This window comes from Phoxinus phoxinus (assembly GCF_949152265.1).
Source record: "Phoxinus phoxinus genome assembly, chromosome: 12".
Taxonomy (NCBI): Eukaryota; Metazoa; Chordata; class Actinopteri; order Cypriniformes; family Leuciscidae; genus Phoxinus; species Phoxinus phoxinus.
In genome coordinates this window covers 3,305,048-3,323,419 of record NC_136887.1, presented here as the reverse complement: position 1 = coordinate 3,323,419, position 18,372 = coordinate 3,305,048, and the positions used below count along the sequence as shown (strand labels likewise).

At 41.4% G+C, this 18,372-nt stretch overlaps 1 protein-coding gene across 1 annotated transcript; it reads right to left on the bottom strand.

The window, feature by feature from the left end:
- Nucleotides 1-7,876: 7,876 nt before the first annotated feature.
- LOC307008036 (uncharacterized protein) lies at nt 7,877-15,864 on the bottom strand (the record flags this gene model as incomplete). The annotated part of the gene is made up of 5 exons (XM_079630590.1): nt 7,877-7,950; nt 8,098-8,151; nt 8,921-9,739; nt 15,443-15,535; nt 15,819-15,864. The coding sequence occupies 5 exons, from the start codon at nt 15,862-15,864 to the stop codon at nt 7,877-7,879; spliced, it is 1,086 nt and encodes a 361-aa protein (XP_079486716.1).
- Between the last annotated feature and the right edge of the window lie 2,508 nt (nt 15,865-18,372).

Genomic DNA, 18,372 nt, shown 5'->3' with positions numbered 1-18,372 from the left:
TTTATGTAGCACATAAACAACATAACAGTAGTTGGCCATTGTGCTGTACAACAGAATAAATATCTAAAAACAAAACAAAAAGAGCACAGAGCAATGATGAATGGAGTTTCATCAGAAAATTCTACATTAATTTTCTGTTATGATCAAATCTTTGTCAGTGTAATGGGCAGGAATAAAGATCTGAGTGACTTTGATAAGGGCCATCGCAGCAGGTAAAGCCAGCGCCCGCGGTCTCTCAGCCCCGCCCAGCGGCTGAAGTCCGTCACCGCTCTCGCTCAGCCAAGCGCCAGCAGTTCACGGCGAGACAGGGACCCCGGCCCACGGTTGTGCTGGACTCCGAACCTCGCAAGCCTTCCTAGCCGCGAGAAGAAGGGAGAATTTGAGGCCGGACCAATCTCCAAAAGACTTCTCAAACATTTCCCAGTTCCCTCCTCTCAGGTGGCTGGAAATGTATATACTGCAGTAAATGGGTCTGTTCTAAAACATGCGCACCTGCAAACAAACACAGTTTTTCCGGCGACACAAATAAAACACGAAAAGAGCTCTTTTCTGTCTGTGTCACATGTAGGTCACGTGCCCACTGTAATGTGCGCACCCCTACACACTAGCACTGTCCCCACAGTAAATGTTTCTCCAGCTCATGCTGTGAATGTAGATCGTGTGCCCACGACAAAGTGCGCACCGCTACACATAAGCACTGTACTGACAGTCCCAAACTTTCCCCCAGCATGCGCTGGAAGTGTAATGAATGTAGTTTGCGCGCCCACTGTAAAGTGCGTGCCCCTACATGCAAATACGGGTTCAAACTCCCTCCCGTCCAGCACGGGAGAGATAATAAATGTAGATCGTGTGCCCACTATGAAGTACGCACCACTACTCACTAAAACTGTTCCCACAATATCAGTTTTTCCCCTCCCTATGACGAGAGACATGATAAAGGGTGCTCCCGCTGTAAAGCGCGCGCCCCTGCACATGAGCCCTGTTCACACAGCTGCAACACACAGTTGGACAGTCGGGTCCCTATCTCAGAGCGGCCCTCCTCCAGCTTTTATTCAACCCCTAGCCATGCGGGCCGAGGCCTGGGAGGCTATCCCCGGTATATCAGAATGGGTGTTGAACATAATAAAACGAGGCTACTCGCTACAGTTCGCTAACAGACCACCGCGCTTTCAAGCCGAGACGACAGTGAATATGGGCGTGGCTCACGTCCTTCGCACAGAGATGTCGAACCTGTTCCCCTTTCACAGAGCGAGTCAGGAGCTGTTTCTCAATGTCAAGGAAGGATCCTCGGAAGCCGGAATTTCAAGTCAAGTCAAGTCACCTTTATTTATATAGCGCTTTTTACAATACAGATTGTATCAAAGCAGCTTCACAGTGATAACATAAAAATAATACAAAAAACAATTTCATCATCGTCCACCTTTAAGGCAGATCTATAATATTGTTGAATATTAAATGTCCCCAACTAAGCAAGCCAACAGAAGGTAAGGCAACAGTGGCAAGGAACCAAAACTCCATCAGGGACAGAATGGAGAAAAAAACCTTGGGAGAACCCAGGCTCAGTCGGGGGCCAGTTCTCCTCTGGCCAATGAGTGAACAGTGTATGATTATGATTCAGGAGCATTACAGGTCAGAAGTTCAGAATGAATCAGAGTATTTGTCCAGTTCCGGTTGGTTGAAGTCGGAGTGGAGGGAGGAGAGACTGGTTGACACTTCAGGTCAGCGGCGTCGTCGTGTCCTGGCGCTGGTCCTTCATCAGATCTGGATACGGCCTGGTTCCGGTGGACAGCAGTAAACCTCGGGATAGACAGAGAGACTAATATTAGCGTAGACGCCATCCTTCTTATGATGTACCAAGTACATCAGGATTTACGGGAAGTGTTCCCGGTCCCGGCTGTTCTAAACTATGCAGCCTAACATTGAATTATAGAAGTCTATAATGTGTTATGTGTATGCTAGGCCGAAGAGATGTGTTTTTAGTCTAGATTTGAACTGACAGAGTGTGTCGGCTTCCCGGACAATGTTAGGAAGTCTGTTCCAAAGTCACTGACCTGTATGAGGACTGTTCATTTTCCTACAGGATTTGAAAGAGCAGTTGAAAGCAATGACATTTTGAGATTGTGTATTTACATTAATTGTGAACTGTCTGGGCCTGTTGTTTGTGAACAAATCATAACATATTGTTGCAAATGAACAAAGTTGAGTCAAATATTTTTGTAGAACAGTGATTAAAATGTTGAAAATTGTCTGGAATATATTTTTGTATTATGTGACATGAACTTTTAACTTTTAATATGATTTACTAATCAGATCATTTCTATTTTTTAATGTTTTAATCTGACTCCGCATGTTAAAGGGATAGTTCACTTTGATTGTTCATTTCCTTCAGCTGTTTCTCGTCACCTTGTTTGCACTTGTGTATATACCCTGTCTGTTTCAGTGTTTGTCACGGAGTCCTTGTATATTGTCCCCACACTTCCGTTCCTGTTGTTCATGTCTGTCTTGTGTTCTTTGGACTGCCTTTTGATTTCGACCCTTGCCTGGACTGATTGTGAGTACGGATTACCCTTTAAATAAATACTGCAATTGGATTTCTCTCTCCTGTGTGTGTTCCGTGACAATTTCTACATGAAACAAATTCTTCTATACCTTTTTTTTTTTCAATTAAAATATATGACCATATACCATATATTTTTTCAAAACCTGGGTGACTCTGAAACTGCAAGAAAATCAAAGCCAAAAATCTGAACAAGTTGTGTTTTAAATTTTAGGTTGATATCTCAAAAAATTTGCTTTCAGTAAGATTTTGTTTGGGCGCAGTACCAAACTTTTTCATTAGACTCCATTACTGCCCATATAAGGGCGCCTCCATTTCCATATGTGGTTTTTCTTTATTTTTACAGTTTTTTTCAATCGCTAACAAGCGCTTACCCATACTTCAGATATTTTTTCTAAACTCTTAACACAGACTCACACCTACAAAACACAATTGGCCAAATGGTTAATTTTCTTCTCAAAAACACATTTTGTTAAATATATACTAACTCTTCATTTCAAAATAGAACACATCTTTCTCTGCACACACTAACTTCACCAAAACACTGGAAATCTGACTCAAAATGAAATTATTCTGTCAAAGAATAACACTTGATTTATTTTCACAAGGTACATGCAGTCAATCAAAGTACACCAGGTTTCAGAATACTGGCTATTCTTGACATTACAAAAACTGCATAGACTTTTATGTTTCAGTTTTACAGGTATTTGCATGCAAACCATGCAATCCACCGTTTTTACACTAAATGTCTTGGTTGGGAACTGTATGTCCACATGTACAGTAATGTTCTCATTCAAAAGCATTCCAGTAAAAAGCAAATCAGTTTGTTTCCTTTTACTCTTTACTACAGGAGGTACAGTAGAAACACGGTATGATAGAACAGAAAAAGTTTTACAGTATTGCTTACAGTGAACAAAATATCCATGAAACACATAAGAGCATTCTGAACAAAAAAAAAACAACAGCAAAAAGCACAAAATTACTGTATCTAATCTCTGCGATCTTCAGGGTTAGGCCACATGTTTTCATCAACATCACATCTGATATTATCCAAGGCGATGCACCTGGGATAAAACCGCTTGGTATGTTGGATCCACCCTTGGCAATCATGAACTGTGATGTCCCTGCACCAGCATCCATGGCTTCAAGGAGGGACATCTGGTCATGTGGTTGATGGTCATAAACCGCAAGGATGCGCTCGGTATTATAGGGTCCACTGGCTCACTGCACCTCTCACTACATCTCTCACTGCATCTCTCACTGCATCTCTCACTGGGCCTGCTCTTCTCACTGGGCCCCTTGCTCTTACTCTTCCTCTTCCAGACATTACAGTGTTTGTCTTTTTCTCTTTCTGTTTCCAAAAACATCACTCCTCACAGTCCTTCTTTTACTGTATAAGTGTCAATGTAATAGAAAAAAATAACCCCTGCCACTCTAAGCCAGTCTAAGCCAGACTGGAATCAGCTGTGGTTGGCCCAATTTACCCAACATAAATAAGCTCTGTGTCAATTATTACATTGTTTGTTTATTATCAGCTGAGATATATTGTTTTTGAACTGATCATTGCAGAAGCAGAGGTTTTTATACTGTATCTAAGGTTTGGAATATTGTTTTTGCTATTGTGGGATGTTGTGTGTTAACATTCGTAAATACTACAAAAACAATCTATAGTTTTGTTGGGAGGTATAGCTTGTCTGTTAAGAAAATGTAAGCATTATGGAAATGTGTTCACTGACTGCATATTGTTTGAAAACGACATGAAATGTGTGAATGGTATGGCCACTAAAGACCGATGCCATGCTAATTGTGTTTAGAGTTTTGAAAATGTGACAACTGGCTGGACAAACGCTTGTTAGCGACTGAAAAAAACTGTAAAACATTTCCAGACATTTTTTTTCTAAAATAATTGAACAGATGCTAGATTTTGAACTCTTGGCATGAAAACAAACTGAGGTTTCTACCATTTTTTCATGATTTTTCATGTTCATCACTATTTCGAAATAAAGGACTGAACACCTTAGGAGTATGAACATATTATTGTTGCAAATTGATAAATTACAGCTCCTCTGTAATTTATTTTAAAAATTAGAGAAAATATGAAAACTAGAGACTGTAAGCTTTCAAATGATATATAGTTTGTCAATATTAGTTTAGGTTTAGTATAGGATATTACTACCTATTTTAAATATGTAATGACTTTGGGCCCACCGGTGGGCCGGTGACACTTAAGTTAATCCAGACACTTATCCAGATTGCTCTTTTTTTTCAGGAGGGGCTTGACAGCTGCAGTTTTCAGGGAGTTTGAAAAACTCCCAGAGAGAAGTGAGGCATTTACCACTTCTAGATCTGCTTCTAAGCTGTTTAACACAATTTTTAAAAAAAGATGTGGGAAGAGCGTCAAGGGCGCAGGTCGATGTTTTAAGGTGCTGTACGATTTCTTCCAAAGTTTTGGCATCAATTTCTTCGAAATCAGACATAGTAACTACTTTCTCAAGTTGTGGTCTGATCTGTCTGACCCCAGTGCAACTCAAGGATGTGCTGATCACCTTTCTGATATTAGTAATTTTCTCAAGAGAAGAAAGAAGCAAACTCACTGCACTTGCTGTCTGAGAGCATTTCACTGGGAATCTGGCTTGGGGGGTTTGTCAATCTCTCTACAGTAGCAAACTGCAGTAACTTACTGGCAACAGTGTATAAGTATTTGTATGGTCAGAAGTTAACTATAACTTTGAGTTATAAGTTTGAACCATAAACCCTTGTTGTCTTTATTTAATGAGTTAAAAGCTGTTCCCCAAATGTCATCTCCTAGGATCCAGCGATTGGCTGTGACACTAATACCCCTTTTCCACCAGAGCTAGAGCTATAGCTATTGCCGGTTCGGAGTTGGTTCTACTGACGGGTCTTCTAAGAACCGGTTTGTCTTTCCACAGGCTAGAGCGCCACAACAGAGCCAGATCTTACGTCACTGTGTATACATCTCATGTTGCCCAGCAATGCTAGCGCGGCAGCGCCAAACAAAAACACACCAGGCTTGTTCGAGACGGTTCGGCTTCTCGCAGACCGATCGCCGCATGACATCAAAGCACTGCGAAAGCGATCCAAAAGCACAAGGAGTCTCTTGTCTCTGATCGGTCCGCGCCGCTCCGATGCATCTCGAACAAGTCTTACATCAACAATGGCGGTCGTTGCGTTACTATTGATGCTCATGGCTTTGCGAACCTACATCGGCATCCAAACACGGCGAATCCAACGCGTTCGTGCAGCTCGCCGTAACTTGCATAGACGGAGATTACAATCGAGCAGCTATTCGCTCGATTAGCAAGCTATTTAAAAAATGGCAGTCACAAGTTTCTGTTCGTCTTGTTGGTCACGGTAACCCCGCCCACAGCCCCTGACGCAAGCGGTTCTTACTTCTAGGCCAGCAATGTTTTGGTGAAACTTAAGAACCACTTTTACTGGTTCGGAGCTGGTGCTTTGGTGGTCAAAAAACAAAGAACCGATTTGAAACTAGGCTCTGGCTCCGAACCAGCACTAGCTCTGCCTTGGTGGAAAAGGGGTATAAGAGCCTATGAACACAGCATCATCTACAAGCCTGGCAAAGATCATGGAAACACAGATGCTCCAAGTCGGTTACCATATTCAACGGAATCGGACATTGAACAGGAGGAAGGAGTCCTGATGCAGGAGAACGCTGACATAACCTTGATTACTCCAGATAAAGCGAAAGGGTGGATGCACAAAAATCCGTTATTTTCCAGGGTGAGAGAAATGGTGCAACGTGGTGGGCATGAATTAATTGGAGCAGAGTTTGACCCTTTTACATCAAGAAAAGATGAATTAAGTGTACAAGATGGTTGTGTGCTCTGGGGTGCCAGAGTCATCATTCCCAGTGTGGGTAGATCAGAAGTCCTGAAACCACTTCATCAGTGCCACCCAGGAGTGTCCAGGATGAAAGCTATGGCCCGAAGTTATGTGTGGTGGTCGTAACGCCGTTTTGACTGCCGGGAAGAAGTCTGCTGCAGAGTGCGCATCAGTGTGGGCTCGGCAAAAGTGCGCATCGAGGGCGCAAATCGACCGCAGAGGGGGCGGGGCGCTCGCGAGCACCCTTCTGAGAGCTAAAATGACTAATGGGACACCCTACGGTCTCACGGACTTAGCGGACACGCGCTCGCGGCAGCCATTGTAAGTCCACAAGACCGAAAGTGCATATGAAGTGTGCCATTTTGGGACAGGGCCATGGATTCCACCTGGGCTGTTATCAAGTGCGCTGCTGGCTTTTGATGTTCCCTGAGTAAATTAACTTTCTTGAATGGATTTGTCTCCTGCAAGTTATTACACTACACTAATATATTACTTCACATGCATTAATGGTTTGTACTTTTAAATCCATTATATTATAAATGTAAAGATTATTGATGGTCTGTAGTTTTAAACTGCTTTAATTTTTAAAGACTTCATATTATTGTTAGGTGAGGTTATTAATAAATGCCTTCTTAAGCAAAGCCATGAGTTTGTGTAAGAAAAAAATAAAAACTTTATAAAGTAAAGTAACTAGCTTCCAGCCAAACTAACATACGGATTCAACTTAAGTCTAAAGCGCAACTTAAGTGATTAATGCAACGTACTGCTGATATTTACGCTACGCCATGATGCAATACGTTACTTCTGACGTCACAAGTTGCGCTTTAGACGCAAGTACACAGCGTATGCACCAGATCTGATCTTTTAGATCTGGTTCTTGATTTTAGTGTTCTGTTTGTTTGTTTTTTTGTGATTGACTCTGCACCTTCAAATAAAAAATTCAAAAAATTAAATTATTCTTTAAAAAGGTTGTTAAAATAAACAAGACATTTTTAACAAAAAGCTTATTGGCAACAGGGGTAAATAAAATTAAATATTATTATGTGAGAGATTAATATTTTATTTTAAAATAACTGTTTGCACTGAAACCAATATCTTGTTCACTAAAAATGTCTCAATGTAGATTTTGGTGAGCTTATTAGGTAAATTTACCCTACATCTGTTTTTTATAGTCATCATATTTATATGATCACAAGAACTCAGTTCATTATAGGTATTTTATAATCGCATTACACATAATGCAAAATTGAAGTCATATGAAGAGCACTTTTTGGTCTCTGACAAGAATGCCAGTAAATGTTTTAAAAGTTATACTTCAGATTAAAATATGTTTTATTTATTATATACAAAATAGGATTATTATATACAAAATACGATAAACTCATAAACAAGTTATGTAAAGCAATTTATAATAGAATTGTAAAATTATTATTTCTGGGCAGAAGAGAAAGATCTGCTTTATTCCCAAGCCTTCCAAGCTTGTTTAAGGTAATAACAAATCCTTTCCTTCTTCGTCCATTTTGTAGGATTTTCTAAAACAAAGATGAACAGATAACACAATTATTAGAAATATTTCTGACCTCACATAAAAAAAATAAAAAAAAGAACCACTTTAACTACTACGCACTAACTTTTAAATTAATTATTGTAAGCAGTACATATATATATTTAAAAAATACCTGCATACCCACCCTTAAACCGACCCATCCCACCAAACCTGTACCCGTATCCACCTCAACAGCAACACAAGTGTTTAGCAATAAAACATGAGCACAACAAGTGCATTGCAGTATTTAAAGACACCTAATATAAAGTAACTTACATTTTACTCTTACAGTACATTCCTATCTATAATGCTACAAATGCTTACGACAGCCCTGCTTCTGCATAAAGTTGTCAAAATTATTCCAGTTTGCATGGATCCGAGGAAACGGCTAGAAAATCTGTATTATGCAGGCCAGACAAGTAATTTGACGATGTCACTTTGTAAAGAAAGACTACGTTCATGCGCACATATTAAAACGTGCATATCTATAGACTAAACATGTAATGTGCATGTGCACGCCGTCAGCGTTCACACAGATTCACACTTTTGAAGTTTGCGCGGAGATGATAACATTTTCAAAATGTTTCAAAACTTGCACCTTGGAAACAATTTAAAAGTTTGCATTCTCGAGCCACCAAACACTGTTGTCATGCAGATGAACGTCCAGAACACATTAAAAGTTTTCTGTTAGAACGGTGTCGTGTTAGCGGCCCCTAAGGTAATAACTAATGATTTTTACAACGGAAGTGAATCAATCAGAACTAACTTTAGCTGGAATATAACTTTATTCTAGAGCTGCTGTAAAGCCAAAACAATCTCTGTTACCTTAATTTCCTATTATCACTGTAAAGCTGCTTTGAAACAAAATCTATTGTTAAAAGCGCTATATAAATGAAGGTGACTAATAATATCTGCGGTCATAAACCGCCCAGTTTCAAAAGTAATTTTGGTCTCACCTGCTGAGCTGATCTCCTCCATGACCGAAGCCTCTGTTGGCAGTGGGATGCTTTCCGAACCGGGTAAGATCCCATCGCTGGACTCCTCAAGGTTGAGTGTGTGTGTGGAGTCGTCGCTGGACTCCTCAAGGTTGAGTGTGTGTGTCGAGTCGTCGCTGGACTCCTCAAGGTTGACTGTGTGTGTCGAGTCATCACTGGACTCCTCAAGGTTGACTGTGTGTGTCGAGTCGTCGCTGGACTCCTCAAGGTTGAGTGTGTGTGTCGAGTCGCCACACTGAGCTTCTGTAGAGTCTGTTAGAGACACAGAAGTCTCCACTGTGTCCACAACGCTGCAGAGCAAGGGCAGCTTCATCGCCTTACAGGCTCTCCGGAAGAATGATCGCGTCTTCTTCCAACTCAAGCCTTTGTCAATCTCACTCTTCTGCTCCACATTGTCCACAGCGACGGACGTGATGTTCAGCGTAGTGATATTGGCTCTGGTCTTGTGTAGACTCTGGCTATCTGAAGCCCCAATGGTCTCGACAGGCACTTCACCAGGCAACACAAAGTCTGAACACATGCTGTATGAACGGCTCTGAATGCCAAGGCTCTCTATCTGCTGCTCGGAGATGCACGTGACGTCTGAGCCAGGTGTAGTGTCTTCTCTCTGTGTTTGTGGAGACTCCAAACCCACGTAATGTGTCTTAGAGGGAGGCAGAAAAGCCTCCACTGAGTCCTGAGACTCCCGACAGCAGAAGCGGAGGAAGACGTTCTCCACAGCCTTCTGGGCTCGACGCAAGAATACATGGATCACATCCTTGTGGGGACTTATAAGTTTTTCTAAAATGAAAGAAAACAACTATTGGAAACTGCTCTGACCTCAGATGAAATGAAACTAACATTTACTTTAATATTCATATGGTTGTTCTTGTCTTTGAGCGCCACTGACTTCCATTCATACATGCAAGTGCATTTGCATACTAAAGTTCAAGTGTGGTGATACTATAAAGATAACGTGCTTTCCTGCTTTTTTAAGGGACAGGGTTACAGTAACCAGAGACATTCCCTTTCAAAAGCTACACTCAATGCTCTGCTTGATTTAAGCGCTTTGGGAATGAGAAAACCCACGCCGCCGCACTGTGGGTGTCTGGACCGCTTACATTTGTGTAGTGTGTGCTCATAAGAACGTCTCAGTGATTGACATGACCTTGTGATGTCGAATCAAGGACATGAGAGCCCAGAGTGGCATGAACATCCAAACTATAAAATCTTATGAATGTGTGTGGAGAGGACCAGCCTGCCGCATCTCAAACATGCTGCAGGGGGACACCCGCTGCCAAGGCTCGGGTAGAAGCGACCCCCCTAGTAGAATGAGACCTTATGCCTAATGGTGAAGCTTGACCACGCGCCTCATAGTCAGGGGCAATAGCATCCCTCACCCAATGTGAAATTGTCTGTTTTATGGCGGCCGCCCCCCTGTTACGTCCACTGTGACAAACAGATACCGGTAGTTGCTCTGACTTACGCCACTGGCTAGTGCGGTGGACGTAGGTCTGAAGAGCACAGACTGGACACAGCCTGTGAAGTTTCTCCTGATCTGGCGTTGTTAACGGCAGAGGGCAGAAGGCATTAAGAGTGACCGGATCTACAATCGAGAAAGGGACCTTAGGCAGGTAGTCAGGATGAGGATGCAAAATTGGTTTCCATTTCCATTCAATTCCATTCCTGGGGCAAAGTCTAGGCAGGATAGCAAGACCGACAGAGACTGCAAATACCCAATCCTTTTTAAGGAAGTGAAAAACCATCTTAAAAGTCAGAAGTTTATCAGACGCTGACTCTAGAGTTTCAAAGCGAGACTCTCCAGGACTATAGCTAAGTCCCATGAAGGGATTTTGGTTCTAACGGGAGGCCTCAACTGCCTGGCTCCACGAACGAAGCGGGCGAGCAGAGGATGTCACCCACCTTAGCAAGCCGATAAAGCGGCCACATAAACCCTGAGAATGGCGGGGCATCCGCCTGCTGATAACTTTTCCTGCAGGATGTTCAGAACTAAATCAATCTGGCAGTTAACTGGATCTGCATTACGTGCAGTGCACCACCTTTCAAAGACAGCCCATTTATTGGCATAATTGACCGTTCGCAAAACCCCGCCCTCTAACGGTTCTCGTCCAATCCTAGCTCAGCAACTGTAACTAGGAGAAGGACCTCCGTCAAACATTCCGATTTCAGCAAGATAGTGCAATGATGCGCCTATGGCAGTGAGGTCTGCACGGGCTTAAAACTTGCTGTATTTTATGATTGCTTGCAACTATTATTAAAAAATAGGCTACATGTACAAACACCGTTTCACTACGGCACTGCGGCCCCTCATCAGTCAGCAAACAAGAGAAAAAAAAGAGAAAAGCACGGACTTACTAACTCAATTACGAAGCGTTGATGTGGTTGAACAGGAACACAGTCACAAATTCCTCTGGAACTCAAGCATTAAACTTCAAAACAAAGTTTGCGCAGTTGCACAACTATTTACACAAATATATCCTTCTCAGTCAGTCGGCTACGAGTTATGAATGAAGAGAACAGCATCGAGAGTTGATGTTTCAACGCGTCCTCTGATTGAAGTGTTGTGACTGGAATAGCGCGCGCGGGAGCACATGCGCAAAACAGTTTTGTAAAATGATATATGATCAAATAAAAATGATTGATATATAATTTTACAAAACTGTTTTGTGCATGTGCTCCCGTGCGCTATTCTGTCTATACTTTCTGTCGTGCCCTGGAGGATATGTCTGCTGCATTACTCCAAAACCAATCACTTAATGTATGGATCTCAACCCAGCCATGGCTATGGTTCTCAATTGTTTGACGGGCGTAGTAACAATAACTAAGGGGCGTGGCTTTTGCGAACGGTCAATTTCTCCTAGTTGAAGGAGCCATAGCACTGAGAATGTGTAGTAAGAGGCAAGACCCTTGTTGGCAATCTCTGGCTAGATCTCCCGGGAGCAGAACAACTGGAGGAAATGCATGCAGGTGCATTCTGGGCCATGTATGTGCCATCGCATCCAGACCCAGGTGAGCTGGGTGACTCAGAGAGAAGTAGAGGGGACATTGCGGTGTCTCTTGGCTGGCAAAAAGGTCCACCTCTGCTTCAAAAAAATTTAAATTTTAAAGCAAATTTGTTTCACTACCTCTGGGTGGAGTTTGCATTCCCTTGTCGGTATTTTCTTTCTGGACAGTTAATCTGCTCCTACATTCTGATGTCAAGGGATATAAACTGCTTTGAGTGACAGGAACTTGTCCTGAGCCCAAAGAAAAATCTGCTGCGCTAGCCCATTGAGACTGCTATCGTGTTGTCCACCCGCACTAGGACGTGGCAGCCTCTCAGCTCCTGGAGGAAGTATTTCAGGGCCAGAAAGGCACGGCAGGTGACCCTTATCAGCCTTCGGGGTTTGGCCCTTGGATGAAACTCCCGGGCTTTGAGCCACGACTGGAACGGTCTCATACTGTATGCAAAAGGCCTAAAGGGATCACGGTGGATGCAGGTGCCATGATACCTAACATTCTTTGATACTGAAGAACAGTGAGATCTTGGCCTAGCCTGACTTTGCTTAGGGTATCGTGAATGGCCTCGATTCGAGCGGGAGACAGCTGTGCCCACATCGTGATCGAATCCCATATGACCCCTAAGTATGTTGTTCTCTGGGTTGGAGAGAAAACGCTTTTCTTGTTGTTGAGTCATTGACTCTTTTGATTGTGCTAGTATCAGCTAATCGTCGATATAATTCAAAATGCGGATACCCTGGAGTCGCAACGGAGCCAGCGCTACATCTATGCACTTTGTGTATGTGCTGGCTGATAAGGCTTGGCCGAACGGAAGAACCTAATATTGGTAAGCTTCGCCCCCGAAAGCGAACCTCAGGAACTCCCTGTGTTGTGGCAGTATTTCTACATAAAAAACCCTGAGATCGATCGTGACGAACCAATCGTGAAGTTGAATTTGCGACACAATCAACTTGATAGTTAGCATCTTGAACTTGAGCGCTTTGACTGAGTGGTTCAAGCCTAGTAGAACAAAAATCGGACTTCTTGGGAATCAGGAAGTATCTGCTGTAGTAACCTGACTCTCTCTCTCTCTGGAAGGGGAATATGTTCTATGTTCCCTTTGACCAGAAGAGACTGCAGCTCTTGTGACAGTAAATGCGTCTGCTCCGGTTTCTTCACCTCCCAAAGCCTGCTGACGACCGTGTTCACCGAGTCGCCAAACAGGCCGGAAGGTGAGATTGGGGCATCATGCAGGAACACACTGTCCCTGTCCTTGATGCCAGTGAGGTTCAGCCACAGGTGCCTCTCCATGCTAACCAAAGAGCCCATTGAACGGCCGATGGCGCGAACCGTTTGCTTGGTCGCACGGAGAGACAGATCCTCGCTCTTCCTCCAAACATTAAAAAACAGTATTGGTGTGTGTCCAATTCAGCCATCGGGCGTGAACAAACACACACCGTTTGTTTTGTAGATCGCTCATCTTTTTTTTATTTTCTCTCACTTGTGAAGATGAAAAGAGAAAGGATTTTCTGGCCACTGCCTACAAAAACGAACTCCTACTAGAAGAAATAGAGAGTTTTCCAGAGTTTGAGTAGCACACACACACAGCACAGTATGGTCTGAAGACAAAACCTGTGTCACATCTAATTATAGCCGCCGACACACGCGCAATCCGATGACATCACTGCATGAGGCTATAAAAGTTTGATTCCACTGACGTGTTGCACTATATACACCGCTGGTCACGCACAAAAACGTTCCCAAGGCGCTTAATCAAGCGCAGCATTGAGTGTAGACCATTTGAAAGGGAACTGTAATGATAGCTTTAGCGTTTACACCAACGCACAATAATGCTCTGGGTTTTTTTTTATAAGTGCGGATTTCGGTTATGTAGTCTGTCGCTTTAAATGCTCGAACTCTTAAAAGTTAAGTGGATTCTGATTGGCTGTCAGGGTTTTTATAGCTCATCAGCTGTTTTTAACTTTCATCACAACATGTTTCTGAAAGTGTTTGCAACAATGTTGTTTCTGTCACCACTGTGTTAATATTTTTTTTATTAAACTCATGTTCCTGGTAATCTTGAATCAGAATAAGTTCCTCTTGCACCATCTCTTCTCTTCTCTGATGAAGAGGGCGGGGCAACCTGTCACTCACATGATATCCACCAATAGCAAACCACAACCATTCAATCAATTCCTCACAGACACAATCAAGCCCCGCCCACATGTGTACCTGAAGCGTTTCACTCGATATACGGCACAATAGAGGAGAAAAAACGAGCGGAACTTCCCATTCATACTGACTTTAAAACTTTATATTTATAATTAATTTATAAACGGGCCTGGAGGATCTGAACAGCACAGTCTGAACTATTGGCTGCAGGTTTACAGTGTTGAGGATAAAGTGCAGATTTTATGATGTAATCAACATTTTGAATTTAAGTGTCTAATATAAATGCAGCACAATGCAAGCATTTTCATTTTGCAAAACATATTTTCAATTCTACATTTATAAATAATAATAAAAAAACCACATATGAGTGACCACCAGCAAAGACCACGGAAATGCAGAATGCTAGAGCTCAGAACAATGTTATAATCAGAGCCGGACAGTAGCGGAGTACATTTACTTGAGTACAATTTTGAGGGATCTGTACTTTACTCGAGTATCATTTTTGGGGAGTACTCATGACTTTACTCAAGTACATTTGAGAGGCAAATATTGTACTCTTTACTTCGCTACATTACTATCCATAATAACCGTGAGTACTGAGTACCCGTTACTTCTAAAAAAGGAAAAAAGATAAATCTCGGAAACCCTCAATTTGTTGTTTCCCTCTCAAACGTGACTGGATTGTGCAGGCGCCACTGATTGGGACAGCCTATCAGCAATCAGCTTTCAGGTTCAGAGGTGTGTCAGAACATTGCTATATTGCCTTCTTTGCTGGTTTAGGTTTATTGATTTGATTGTTGAAAAAACAGAGAAACTCACATGTACACACAATGGTTAGCTGAATATTCTTTTCTGATATTACACATTAATGTAAGCTGAGCATTTGCTTTGCATTTCCATTAAAACTCTAGCAGAGGTTTGTCAGAGCGTTGCCATTTTGCTATTGCCTTGTATTGCCTTTATGTAATGTTAAATAAAGCAACGGGGTAAAAAGATGAAAATGACTTGATTTTACTTTCATTTCCTTTTACATTCTCCAAGGTATTAACATGAATATTTTTCATAATTCCATGTAGGACGTTTCTGTACATAAGCACTGTGGCAGTAGAAATGCAATATTTAGAAAATGTACTCTTGATACTCGAGTACTTTTAAAAACAAGTTCTTCAGTACTTTTACTTGAGTAGACATCTGACTGTAGTACTTTTACTTGTAGGCTACATGAGTAAAATTTAGCAAGGGATATCTGTACTTTTACTCAAGTAATGAAGCTGTGTACTCTGTCCGCCTCTGGTTACAATGTCTCTGTGTTGAATGTAATGTCAGTCTCACCTGATGATCTGTTCTCTACAGGATCCTCCATGATACTCTCACTCTCCAGGCTCAGGTGCTTCTGCTCTACACCTTCTTCAGAGGAGGAACTCACTGTTATGGAGATGATGTAGATTTGTCAGATCTAGACACTGTGTGTGTACTCTCTATGCTCTGTAGAATGTGTGTGAAGACACAATCTCGTTGTTTCTGTGAAGATTGATGAAGACTGTGAAGATGATTCTGCAAGTGTTGTTTATAAAGGCGCTCATTAAGACGAGTGGCGTGACGTCACTGACGCGTTCTAAAATGGAACAACAGGCAAGAAGAAACTACTGTACTTGTTTTGGGACTGTAAGCAGAGGTTAAATTGGGCCGGAGCGGGTCCACAACACACCCTGCCGGAGCTCAGCTCCGTCTCCTTCAGCACCAAATATATACATTTTGTTGAGTGTATATAATGAAAGTTGTGAAATAATTGGCTAATATTAACTCTGATTTGGTGCTGCAATGATTCGCCCATCGCGATGAACTGACCTTCATCTGAGCTGCTTCACTCAAACACCGCTCGTCAATGTCAAAATATTTGAGGCCAATCAAAGCAAGCGGGATTTACAGGAGCGCGAGCCGTGCGCGAATCCCAACGCGACGCTTCACTTCAGTTTATGGTCATATAGTGCGAGATAAAATGCAAGTATAAACAGCTGTTTTTCGATAGAAGTTTTAAATGACCAACAGAAATAATCAGTTTGATCAAAGACAGACAGTGGATATTATAAGCTTAATTTAACAACACAAGCACCCTATTCAATATATTGCCATTATTATTCTAGACATTTTTTGTATAACGTTACCTCGAATGTGTTGGACTTTCCCCTGTTTGTATCACTCCGCTTGTTCGTGTTTGCGCAACTTGCATCATTAAGCCAGAAGGCGGCGACAAGTGACTGTCTTTATGAGTGAGTAATTGAACCATTGATTAAATGAACAGATTAGTCCACCAATATTGATTCATTTAGGAAAGAAAAAGTAGCTGAAACTGAACTATGATGCTCATACTAACTGCTCATATGCCTCTGGACACAGAATGATTGCATTGGCGTTTGAAATGGGGAGAGCAGGGGCGAAAGTACCATTTTTCAGAAAAAAAGATGATGGTTTAGACAGAGATATATTTTTGCTGTGGTCAGTCACTCACAAGTGTGGTCTATCAATACCAGGTGGTATTTTGTAAAAATGTAGAATGACTTCAGTATAATTTCACTTTGAACTTAAGACTGCTCATGTTACTTTCGACCCCGTCAGTTGGGACGAAAGTAACACACAGGTGGGTTAAAAGTAACACAACATATACAAGGTAGATTTTTTGTGTTACTCTTGTTTGTTTTTTATTAGCCTAAATATACTTGAGTATGACCTTGTTAACATGTAATTGCAAACATATTTTGGCCTTTATCTTTGCAAAACATTTAATTTTAAAATGAAAATGTAAATTAACAGTTTCATCAAATGTTTCAAAAGTAACAAAACATTACAAACTTGAATTGTTTAGAATATTTTTGTATTGGCAATGTCAATCCATTTTATAAAATGTTTTTTTCAACATGAAAAATATGAAAATTAAATTAAATTAGCATAATATAAATTCTCAACATAACAATATTCCTGTTTCCATCCAGCTGTTTTTATGCATAAATTTAAAATGTGCATAAAAACATTTGGATGGAAACCCTGCAAATGCATAGGTGGAGGTGGAAAAGCTATAAGGTATGGCTAAAACCTAAATGTGACTAGGGTAAATGGAAACAGATTGAGTGAAAATAAATAGTGACACAGAAATCAGCTGATTTAAATGTGACTTAAGCTTTAAACGCCCTCTCATAAACATCTGCCATATTCTGTTGGTATAATATGACATAAACATGTTTTAATGAATGCTGCAACACACAGAAAGTCACCACATTAGCAGAGGGACAAAATAAACACTTGTTTTCACTGTAGCGGGACAAAAGTAACAAGTGTTACTTTCGTCTCGACAGGAACTCTTGACATTTAAACCCAATTTACTTTTATACTGAAAAACTCTGACAAGGCAAACTTCAGGATGTGTTACAGCACTAAATAACCTGTAGATTGATCATTACTGTGTGACACATGAAACGAAAAACACAACTTGTAATTAAAAAAAAAGTACCGCTTCAGTATTTACTTATCGTACTCGAAAACAGCTTTCCGGACCTAACCGCGGGAAACAATGACGAAATCACGTGATATTCGGCAGCTCCGTCAAGGGTTGCGTAGCCTACTGAATCTGCTGTCATAACTTGAAATGCTAATATAGTCAGGGCTCTGAGAAAATCACTTTGTTACTTTCGTCCCGCGTTACTTTCGCCCCGGTTCTCCCCCTAACATCTAGTATGCAAAATAATCCTTTAATCATTTCTTATTTAAAGCCATTCCCGTTTCGAATATGTGATTTGTGTATAGTCAACAATAAGCATAAACATTCTGCATTTCCATTTTATAGTGTGGATAATTCATTGCGACATTTAAACTGATTCTCATGTTTAAGAATCTGTTAGGCTATCTGATAAAATACTACATGCTACATGCTTTTAAAGCTACGGTTGTCCATTTTTTTGGCCTTCAAAACACCTTAAAATTCACATGTTGAGATCAGGAAAATCAAAATTTTCTCGGGGGGGCATGCACCCCAACCCCCCTAGTAGGAGCACTTTTTTCCCGTTTGTATCTATAAAAACCTGCGCAAAAAATAATAATGAAGTAAGTGAATTGTAAAGTATTGATTTTTGTTTGAATAACTAATCAACTCTACCTTACACATTGATACAAAGAGCCCCTTTGGAATTTGAATGATGACCATTCACCGTAAATAAGGGCTCCCCCTCCCTATAAAAGCCAATTTAACCACTGACTGTAACTATACGAAT